General features: G+C 37.4%; 1 protein-coding gene across 9 annotated transcripts in view; it reads right to left on the bottom strand.

The window, feature by feature from the left end:
* The window catches only part of TNS3 (tensin 3), a 232,147-nt gene that overhangs the window by 53,163 nt on the left and 166,972 nt on the right, over positions 1–12,012 (bottom strand). For all 9 annotated transcript variants that reach the window (XM_064443795.1, XM_064443797.1, XM_064443793.1 and 6 more), the window contains 3 exons: positions 3,665–3,843; positions 3,195–3,312; positions 3,016–3,099 (listed from right to left, as the gene is read on the bottom strand). In XM_064443795.1, the coding sequence (XP_064299865.1) occupies positions 3,016–3,099; positions 3,195–3,312; positions 3,665–3,843 (381 nt within the window). The remainder of the gene's footprint in view (positions 1–3,015; positions 3,100–3,194; positions 3,313–3,664; positions 3,844–12,012) is intronic.

The raw sequence follows: 12,012 nt of genomic DNA, 5'->3' as shown, positions 1-12,012 counted from the left end.
AGAAAAGGGCAATGAAACCGTGGCAGCAAGCGACCACTGGAGCAACAGTGCTGACATGAACGGACTGCATGCCTGAACACAGACCGAGGGAAGTTAAACTTGCTCCCATCTGAGAAAGAACAAGGCTCTGGAAAGGAATCCTGCTTTTTCCAGCTTGCACAGGCAGGGCGTCTTAAACAATTGCATGGGGAGTAAGAAGTGGTAGGGCATAGCTAATGAAAGGGAGGTAGATATATAGCATCACTGGACTGACTTTCTCTAACAAAGTGGTTTCACCTGGAAGGAAAATTAAGATTTATAGAGTCAACAGAGCACCCTTTTATACAGGGTATTATTGGGCTTCAGTGAAGATAGTGCTCTTCGCTTCAATAAATAGTTTAAGGATCAGAATTAGATGTATTCAAGATACAAGGTACAGTGTTTACAACAAGAATATCTTAAAGAACAGACGGTTTTATAATTTTGTATACAAAAAGACTGGATGTCACTGTATTTCTTGAATATACAATACACAAAACCATGTATTGTTCTTTTAAAATGTATACTTTTATACTTTTCTAAAGCCACAGTTGTTCTTCCTTGATATAGCAAGTGCTAACTACACTGAAAGCTACTCTGTACAAGGAACTGGGGAGCAAATAAGATAGTAATTGGTAGCCAGATGTTACAGCATCCTCACTACTAACCTGGAATGCAGATAAGCAGAAAAACTGAGACGCAGAAAACAATTTTGAATTCAAGGGTGATCTGAACTAAGGCAAAAGGGGCAGTACCTTAACAGCAGAAATTAAGACTCCAGAGTCCGTGACTCCAAAGGCCTCAATCTGTTGAAAAATGTCTAGAGAAGTCAGCATGTTTCCCAACTTCTACCAAAATAGAAAACATGAAAGCATTTAAAAGAGCAAGGCTACAAAGGAAAGTACTAAAAATTGGGGCTGTAAGAATTCTTTCAAAGTGCATACTGTTAGAGTCACTTCTGTTGCATGTGCATTAGAGCAGTCTCAAGCACAGGAACAGCTACTTCTGCTCCCTTCAGATTCTTGGCCTCATTCAGCACACAAAACACAACGCTCTTGTTCTGGCCGTAAATTAGGGATTGGTAGTAAGGGTAATGAGAAGGCATCTTCTTCACTTCTTGCCAAAGTCAGAAGACACAGAAGCAAGTAAATACAGTAAATAGATACTTACTGTAGATACAGGCAATATATAAAGAATAGGGGAAAAGAAAGAAAAGAAAAAAAATATTTAAAGTAGGATTCTAATATTGCCTCTGGCAATAGAAGTTTCTGTGCTCTGGTGGAAAATTCACCCCACTAACATTTCTTACAGGTGCTCACTAATGGTGCATTGCATGTTTTTGTACCTGACCCACCTCATACACCTTTAACTTTTATTGTCAAAGTACATTATGTTTGCCACTACAAGCAAAGCCATAGGGAGCTGAGCACTTAACCTGTAGCATTCAGTATACCTTGAGCATCATTTTTAAAGGGGCATTCAAAGGGAGAATTACCTGCTTTGGTCTAAGCTAGAGCAATTATTTTCAGTGTCCTGTTAAATGACTATCTAAACCCAGCATTTGAGAGATGACAGCATTTGCAATTAAGCAGGAGAATCAGCAACAAAATACAGATATACACTGAAAGCCACAGAATTTTTCAGGGCAAGTCCTAACTCTTACAACAGCGATGGAAACCATTTAACAACAGAGTTGAGTAGAGTAACTCAACATAAGCAACCTATAATTGATTTGATGAAGCTGCCCTCAGGAGGATACCTACCACTAACTGTTTAAGAGTTGAGAGTAAAGGGCAAAGCCGCAGCAACTGAACCTTAAAGAGATGTTTTGAACTAGTAGAAGACTGCTTTATTACTAAAGATAGTTTTAACAGTTATCAAAAGCAAATAACATCAACACAGAATAAATGCGGCAAATTAAACAGGAAAGGTTTTTTTCCAAAGTTAAAACCACAACACTAACTATTATTGCATCAAAATCTACCATCAAATTTATTCAAAACTATCAAAATCCTGTCTGAGAAGACAGTCATAGCCTAAGCAATAAAAATATATATACACGAGTTATCATCTAAACATCTAATGCATACAATTTAAATTAATGTCTGTGATTTTTATTCAGGTTTTAAATAAGTTATGTTGGCTTTTTTCTATGTCCAGCACTTTCTAATGCAGATGTGAAATATTTTGGTGGTTTTTTTTTTAAACTTATTGTTTTAAAATAATTTTGCACGGATGAGGGACAGTTAACAATAGCTTTGCTGCTATTTTTAGCAGCAAAGAGTTATGGCCTCAAAGAAGAATCCTTTATTAATAAAATTCATAGCTAGGTCCCATTAAATCTTTAACCACATACTCATCTATTACCAAGTACTTTTCCATGCTTGTGCATTTACAAACTGTATTGTGGCAAAAAAAAAAAGCTCCAGAGCATTCATTCCTTTGATTAAGGATCTCCTCAACTTGAGCATAGCTACTGTCAAGTTCTATTGTGAGTTCCATTTGCCTGGAAAGATGGCAACATGGGTATCATCCCCCTTTACTCAGATGGAGGCAAAAACCTACTAAAAATCACAAGGAACTCAAGTCTCCTGACAATACTATTTTGATATTACCCAATATCAGCAGAAAGATCATGGAACATTGAAACCATGCAAACACATAGAGAGAATAAGAGCAGGATAACCTCAAGCACTGAACTGCATTTCCTCGTATTGCCATGGCAATTGCCTAATTGCTGCTGTATGCTGATTTTGGACATTGAACATGAACACAGGACACCCTGTTGGCAATTATGGCATAAAATCTTGCTTAGATAATTCTTGTTTACTTTTTTTGATATGACTAAAATAGTACTGCTAAATTCTATTTCTCTGACTTGCATGTGTGTAAATTCACTGGGTGTATGTCTATTTATAACAGGAATAACCACTGTTGCGTTAGTTGCCTTAATATACAGTTCAATTTCAAATTATTTAAGAAGTAGGGGTATCTTACCAGGATTGATTCTGTACAGCTCAGATGGGCTGCTGACCTTTTGGCTGGAGGGAATCCGCTGATGGTATAGTGGAGGTGTTTTCACTAAGAGAGAAGGAAAAGTATAATTCCTCTTCAGTAACATCTAAAATGTTAATAGTGCTATTAAAATAAATAAATAGAGACAGGTATTTCCTTACCATATGATGCCTCTGGTGACAGGGGAAAAGCTGGTGTGGATGGGACAGCTTCATTTCCATTTTTTGTTGGGGAGAAGATTCCTCCATCTATTTCATCTTGGTAACATTCAACAGCCATCTAGAAAGGGTACAGAAAAGCAAAATTACAATGTGAAAATTCCCACTTAACCCTACAACACTGTGGGGCATTTTTCATTAGGTTACAGAAGGTTTTATATAATCTGATCCACTGTTCCAGCAGAGATATCTTGGAACACTGAAAACATGTAAACACACAGAGAGGACAAGAGCAGGACATCCTTAAACACTGAATTGCATTTCTGAGATAACTATAATCATATGTTCTTCTTATTGCCACGATGCAACAGCCCAACCGCTTCACATTGATTCTGGACACTGAACATGAACATGGGACTCCTTGCTGACCATTTACTTCAATAAGTATTTCTTGAAAAATTCTAATTGTTTACCTCCTTGGTCTCCCCTGCAGGAATCGGTGATCCTGGATTTACAGCCTGGTCAGTAGCAGGAGACTTCATCCATCCACACCTATTATATGATGGCTGCCCAGGGACATCATTGTCATACTGCCCAACGCTTAACTTTCTGATCCTTCCCCCTGTTGCATCATCATCTTGCGTACCTGTTGCTGTAAACAAACAGGTAAACTGAGTAATAATTTTTTTTCAGTTCAAGATGTTAAAACAAACTTCACTATCGTACCTTTGGTGATTCTGTTCAAGAACACTCATGAAATAACTGATTTTGTAACTGCTTTACAAAACCACACGGATGGGGTGGGGGTGGGAGGGGAACCAGTTGTAGTTAGCCTCGCTGACACAAGTTGGAACGTATTTGCAGTACACCTCGTTCCAGAGGAGTGAAGCAGCATGATTCTGCTGACGCTCATTTTTTGAAGAGGTTACCTCCAGTGCCACCGGTAAAGCCTTCCAGGAGGGGCCGCTACGGGCAGCCAAATGGGAAACCTCTCTTTCCATCCCTAACGCACAGCAGCTCTAAGCAGCAAAACCACTGCTGCTTTCCCGGACTGCGTTTTCCCTGAAAAAACAACTTATTTTTAGATAACACAGACCCTGGCCCTTATAAACCCAGCTCACTGTACACCTTTTGTGACACACAAGGCAATCACACTTAATCACAAAAATTAGATATTAGATATATGTGGGAGCTGTAACCTTTTGGAGTCTGAGGAGCAGAGCACAAGAGTAAGCTGAGCCAGCAGAACAATCCAGGATATTCAAGGGCATAAAGCAGTATTTGTTTCCCAAGTCAGTATTAAGAGAGTGACATTAGATACAGCTTTATAATTAGCAGGGCTTTATACTTAGTCATCCACTCCCACCAACAGGCACTTTCAGGATATTCCTGCAGCAATTGCTTTTTCCACCCTTCTTCATAAGACTAACTCAACAATAAAGATCCCACAGTAGTCCTTACTGTGTAGTCACAGGACAGTACAAAAATAACCATATGCGTAGCAACTTTTCAGATACTCCTCTGAGAGTTTTTATTGTCTATATATGAAAAAAGATCTTTGAGAATGAGCTATTTCTCTTAAAAGAGATCATGTTTGCTAAAATAACTTATTTTCATTGCTTGGTGCCATTTAAACTGTTTCGATCATTTCCAACTCTAAGTTTTGATTAAGCACATCATCTACACACTCTGATCATGGAGCCATAGCAGTAGGAGTTCAAAGCATGCCCTTCACCTAAACCATCAGGAGGGCTGAACCAGCCACTTTGGTAGAGAAAGACAATAGTGTATACCTTCCACACACATCCATTTCCTAATCTCAAGTAGCTGACAGAAGCCAAGGTGTAAAATCTGGCATGCAGTGTAAGTGCCTGTATTATAGACATTTCACTTTTACTATATAGCACAATTACAGAGCATCAATGCACAAATAGGTTTCTGTATAGGAGAACAGTTTTTATTAAAAATTAAAATATAGACAGGTATTTCAGGCTAAAATCCATGGTACCCAAGTGATTCTGCATTGGCATACATATGTATCAACCTGAATAACTTGCTGGCAAGTAATGTCTTATCCTAAAAATATTAATAAATCTCTTGTAAAGCTACAAAATTAGACACTTTCAAAAATCCAGCTCTGCTACCATCAAAGCCAGTGTGATAGTAACTACTACTAAAGCCGATAAATAAATAAAACCCTCCTAGTCACTTCTGAAAATTCCACCGATTTTGGGGTCCAAATTTAGCCAGTTATTTATTTGATCAAGTCAATATAAATATACCTAGCACAATGTGGAAAAGACAGAGCTGAGATTCTGTTTTTATGGTACAACTTTGAAAACTAAAATACCTTCTAAGCACCCATATTTTAAACACCTACTTAACCCTTTTTCCCCTGACTAGAAACTTTATGTGTGGTCTTTCAGGTGGAAAGATTATCTTCTGAAGACTTCGTCAGCAAACCAGATGCATCAGACAAGGTATTCGAAGCCAGAACAGAAAAGAATATGAAATCACAAATATCTTCCAAACGTGTGATGCTAAAAAGTCATAAAGATTTCTACTGAAACTGAACACATTTAGGAATGTGGACAAAGTTCATACTACTCCAGAATTTATCAACTTTTTGCATTGGAATTTATTTGCAATTTCTGTAAAGAAAAAAATGAGTGGGAATCACTGTGCAGAATCTCAGTTATCTGAGACCAGGCACTCCCAGTTCTACTGCTCCTCCGCAGGAGGCAATGGGAACCACAGGAATGGCACATAAGAATTTAATTCCATTTGTAACCCAGTTATTAAGGCACAGGCAGTTTCTTTTTGAATATGCCTCTCCTACTTAACACAGCCATGTAGACTACTTTATGAAAGAGAATGTCTACCTTTTGGATGGGTCAAAGCAGACCTTAAAATTTAACACAGATTTTACTTGTCACACTAATGAAAGGGCTTCATCATCAATGATATTCATACACTCATGTCATCAGTATTCATACACTTGTGAAGCTTGTAATTTCTATGAAGTTAATAGAGTCCTCAGAAAGCTGCAAACAGGTATCTCAAGGAAATGAAACATTTTCCTTAAACAGACTGGAAGTGCTTTATGTATCAAATTCCCAGCAGATGTTGGACAACAGAGAGGAGAAGCTGAGCTGGTACATTGCAATAAACCTTAAAGCAAATAACTTAAATCTAAGAAATGAAAATTAAGTGAAGAAGTCAGCAAAAAATGACTTTTACTTAGTTTCATGAATGTACTTCAGAGCTGCCACCTTTAATGTAACAGATGTTTGGAGTTATTAATTTAAAAGACATATTTTACAGTGTAAAGATCTAACACTTCCTCAAAGTCACATCATTTGCTTTTGTTCTTGTAGCTTAGCTTAAAGTTTTGGCAGAGCTTCATAAATATCTCAGAAGCACATATTTATTTCTTCGAAAGCATTTTGTATACTCCCATTTATCTCTTTTCCCTTGTAAACTACAAAAATTATTTTGTCTTCCCTGAAGAACAAATCACAACATTCCAATGGATTGGCATCAGAACAGCATCGGGCATTTATCTTGTCAGATGGTTATCACCATGCCAATGCTACAGCTAAAAGAAGCATGGCCAGTGGTGAAAGGTTAATCTTTGTTTGGTTTCTTTAGCTGCGTAGCTTTCCTGGAGTACTACTGAGAGGTATTTATAACTCCTAGAAAGAAAACAACACTAAGCTAAAAATCTTGTCTGGAGTGGCATGTCAACAACAGTGTTATAACTCATATATTAGTGGTTGCCTCGGCTAAACTTCAAAAACTATTATGTTAACTCCTCATGTGTTATACATGTTTGTATTTATCAAGTGCATGAGGAACATCATTAAGAAGTCCACATTTACTTTCAGTTACCACAACAAATAGTAAGATGAAGCTTGCATGTTTCCACTTGATTCACAGGACTTGTGTCCTAGCCTCAAAACCAGCTTTATGCGAGAGTGGGGCAAGCACAGCACACATGGTAGGGCTATCTGGGAAGAGCTTTTCTCATGGAGTTGGAAAAACAAGCTGGACCAGTAGCCCTTCTGCCCATTATGGAAGCCTTTATCATTTGTAAAATAGAACTATCGGTCTTTTCCAAAACCCAGCATAGTCCATTGAAGACCTTCCCTTAAATTCTACCTAGTTTGTATCTCAGCCAACTGTGCAAATTACAGGCAAACTGGAAACCCCTTTGAACAGTTTCAGCATCTTGTTGTTTTCTCCTCAATAAGGGGCTCTAAATCCCATTATGACTTTGTGCATGAAGAGGTGCAGCGACCTTTAAAGATTTGACTATTACTTCAGGGCACTCAACTGCCCTTCTATTCCTCTGCAATGTTTTTCTTAATAGAGGTGGGCTTTTTTGCTTTTGAACAAAAGACTTAAATAAACCTTATAAATAAACTTATTCAAACTGGTTTGAGCAAGGGGGAAAGATTATGATACACTGAACCACAACAGGGTAAAAATGCCTTAGAGTATCTAGATTCCCATGTTACCCTGGTTACCACTACAAATAAGTAAAAACCATGTTTAGCAGTTACTTATCCTTGGATAGCCTGCAGCCTCCATAATGTACTTCTAATTATCAAAATAATATTTTTTTCTCCTCCTCTAGAATTAAGGAATCAGAATAGAATAGAATAGATTATTTCAGTTGGAAGGAACCTACAGGGATCATTGAATCCAACTTCCTGACCGCTTCGAGGCTGACCAAAAGTTAAAGCATGTTGTTAAGGGCACTGTCCAAATGGCTTGTAAACACTGGCAGGCAAGGGGCATTGAACACCTCTCTAGGAAGTCTGTTCCAGTGTTTGACCACCCTCTCGGTAAAAAAATGCTTCCTAATGACAAGTCTGAATTGCTTCAATGGACACAGCTTTGAGCCATTCCCATGTATCCTGGCACGGGGTACCAGGGAGATCAGCACCTCCCTCTTCACTTCCCCTCTAGGGAAGCTGTAGAGAGCAGTGAGGTCACCCCTCAGCCTCCTTCTCTCCAAACTTGACAGGCTTGGAGAACTTAGCTGTTCCTCATAGGACATTCTTTCCAGCCCTTTCATTGCTTTGTTGCCATCCTCTGGACACATTCAAGGACCTTAACATCCTTTTTAAATTGTGGAGCCCAGAACCACACACAGTACTCAAGGTGAGGCTGCACCAATGCTTAACACAGTGGGATAATGACCTTATAAAGCAGTTTTATTTGACAATACTACCTTCAATCAACAGCAGTTTAGACAATGCCAGATCCTAAAAAAAATCACCAAGAATTAACTTCAAACTGGAGCCATTAATTGTAAATTTTTCACATTTAAATGTAAGACCAAACACCTTTTCATTTAGAGTACCTTTTGGAAATTAGCAAAGATCTCCATCACCTTCAACACTTAATGAAAATGTGTTAGATTGATCAATTTTATTTGTAATTTTATAACTAAATGGGTGATCAAAGCTTGTGTATGGATGATGTTTTGTTTTTCTCAATCAAAATGTGCTATCAAGCTTTGAACCTAATACTATTAACTGATATTTCACATTGGTCTTAACAAGTTTGAAAAAGTCTATTGTACTGAAAATCTGGAAAGGAAAAATTGCTGCTATCTAAAGGGAAGAAATTGTTTTTTCAGTTTTTACAAGATACTAATCTTAAAAGTTCTGTGCTGAGATTGACAGGTTGCAAACGTGGTGAATTGTTATAGAATTGAAATATAGATGTCAGAACTTGCAAAACTAATTTTAACCACTGCAATCATCAAGACTTGCATAACAGTTAATATCATCTTCTCTGGATAAGCAAGGTTAACTATCATTTCACAGATAGCTTCTCACTTAGTTAACTTGATTTATTTCCCAGCAGGACTTTTTGAATATTGAATTCATTTCAACACTATCCCTTTCACAAGAGGCAAAAGGTAACATCTATGCATTTAGGAAAATCTGACAAGCATATACACAAGCCACATGCACATGGTTTAAGAAACCACATGTGGTTTGAAGAAACAAAAGAAAAACTTACTAGGACGTATGTTTAATCAATCAACCAAACAATACAACTTAATAAACACTCTAATTAAAAAAATAATATCCACAACAAATAACAGACTCTGAAGACAGACAACTTGGTAATCGTTGCAGTGTAGAAGCTTGTCACACACAGAGGAGCATAGAGAGACAAAGCAGATGCACTTCAACTGAGCTTTTCACCACAGCCTCAACATGTGTGAAAAGTTAGTGTGACATAAAAGAGGCTCTATCAGTTCAACCCAGAGATCAATAAAAACCTTAGGGTTCTCTTGACAAAGGTACAGTGAAAACTCCCACAAGGCTGTTTTTCCAGTGCCCCTTTCACAGACCTCAACATAGTCATGAAGGCTGAAATAAAACTCTGGGGAGAATTATGTTAGCATTGCAGACATTCCAGATGCTGCTGCCTATACAGCAGTTTAAAAAGACCTGCATAACTCCAACTACTCATTACTGTGAAACATGGGGATTCAATCCAACAGGAGACTTAACAATTCTTCAAGAAAAAAAAAAGTCCTTAAGTTAACTTCTAACAGAGGAGCCTTCAGGGACTGCCCCACATACTAAATATTACCATAACACTACCCAAATCAAAGTGATTTCCTTCTCTAGCACCATTTATCTTCAACAAAGTTCAAGATTTTTGCAAAAGGCATTTAATGATAAAGCTTTCAAGACAGTAAGAATTTAGAATCAGCTTTACAATTCCTGTTACAAATTTAAAGGAAAAATAACATCTTCAAAGACAGCAAGACAAAACTCAAGCTGAACGTTGTGGTGGAAAAAGGACAAGCAAATGTATACCCAGCTGAAACAAAATTATGGATTTCTGATGCAAGCGCTAACAGAGTATCTTGTTATGCTCAAATGTTCAGGTTCGCAGCTCTATAGGAACTCTCTTTCAGAGCGATTAATCAGAACAAAAGCCAACTGAGCTGTGCTGGTGATAGCTTCACTGCCTTAATCTTTCTAAAAAGTAGTAGGAAGTGCTATTGCAGCCAGAAAATTTTTTTTGTTACTGAAAAAATACCCTCTTGTTTAGCAATGATTCACAAGTAAACTACTCTTTTTCCCCCTATCCAGAACAGGTAGTAGCCTAGGAGTCTGAAAACCTCATAACACGTTAGTCTAACAAGCAAATGAAAAGGTGTAAACTCTACCTCAAATCCAAGTAGGCCATTAAACCTGTCCATGTAGGACAAAGCAGCTTCACAGGTCTGGCCACTTTAGTCTCTTAGCCCTTTTACACTGTGCCAAGCATGGGCAGAAAGCCTGTTGCAAAATCCAAACTGATATCTCCAAACCCGTACAGAGATGTCATAATGATGCTACACTCAGGCCCACATCCAGACGGTTACAGGACTAATAAATATTTGTGGAATAAGTACACGACATACATTAAATAAAAAACTACTCTGCTGCTAAATATAACTAAAATTCCATTTTAAACTTTAGCATAAAAATTAATTTAACTAAATTTAGTTTAGTTTAAAAGATTAATTTAGTTAAAACTCCAGTTTTAACTTTAAAACTCAGTTTTTTACTTTAGTTTAGCTAAAAACTCCATTTAATTTACTGTTTATCACTATAAAATTAACTCCAAGTCAGGTTCCAAAATTTTCCTGTGCGATGGAAACTACAACAGGTTTTGTAGTGTATTGTTAGTACATGCAAATAAGGCACATGAGGATTTGGTCAAGCTTTGCTCTCCTATCACTTTACATCTTATTTCAGAGGGACTGGGTTTGCTCTTCCACAGAATATCACAGAGGGAATGGGAACAACATCTGGAACAGTTCGGTGCTTTTAAAAATTCTTATTTAGTACAGTATGCAAAAAGGATTTCTTCCCCTCTCCTTTGTCTGCAGATATACTGTAGCATGATTTATGATACTTTAATTTGGACTATCTTCAAAGATTTCTTTTTGATAGAGGAAAGATCTCTGAAGATGTTCCAGACACTTGTAATCAGATGTTTAGCCACCTCATTTTTATTCATTCTGCATGTTGGGATTTTTTTGAGGGAGGGAGGGATGATGGCTTTGTTTAACGCTCAGTTATTTATTGAGCTGATAAACTATATAAACACACAGAATGTCAGGCTGTGTGAACCATATATCTGCATTCTCCCCACCACATTAAGTGACGTAAGGATGTTTTAAGACAATATTTTCAGACAGACTAACTCATGCATGAAGAAGAATTAGAATTAGCTAAGAGCAACAATATAATTTCAACCTTATGGAAAATACAGTCCCTTAATTCCTCATACTGATCAATTTAGATAGAGATGTATCTCTTGGTCACAGCAATGGAAACAGGCTGCCCCCAAATATTGAATGCATATGTTCATGTGCTTTGCCTTAGTTTGATCATATAATTTTTCAATTGCTTCTAACATTTTTCTGAAGATGCAAATTGTAACATTTTAAGAGTTAAAAGGTGGGGTGTGGGTTTTACTGAAAATGGGTAAAAAACTTTGTTCTCTACGTTTATTAACAGATTCTTGCTTTCATAGTTTTCTAGGTAGAAGCAAAACATTGTTTTAGCTTTCCCTCTCTACCCATAAGCATAAGATTTGTGATAAAAGATGGTGGCTTCAAGGAAATAAGTCTTACAAATGATCTTTAACAGTAGACTGAGGTCATGTGTTATTAGGCATGAAAGAACATACACAGGGTGAAGTAAAGGGGGAACATAAGGCTGCAGAGAAAAGCTTACATACAGACTTTCCTGTTGTTTAAAATTAAGAACTACTGCAGCACTGTGTTACC

Source organism: Phalacrocorax carbo, chromosome 2, assembly GCF_963921805.1.
Source record: "Phalacrocorax carbo chromosome 2, bPhaCar2.1, whole genome shotgun sequence".
In the NCBI taxonomy this organism is placed as follows: Eukaryota; Metazoa; Chordata; class Aves; order Suliformes; family Phalacrocoracidae; genus Phalacrocorax; species Phalacrocorax carbo.
Note: the sequence above shows the minus strand (reverse complement) of the source record. Positions and strands in the feature narration are given on the sequence as shown.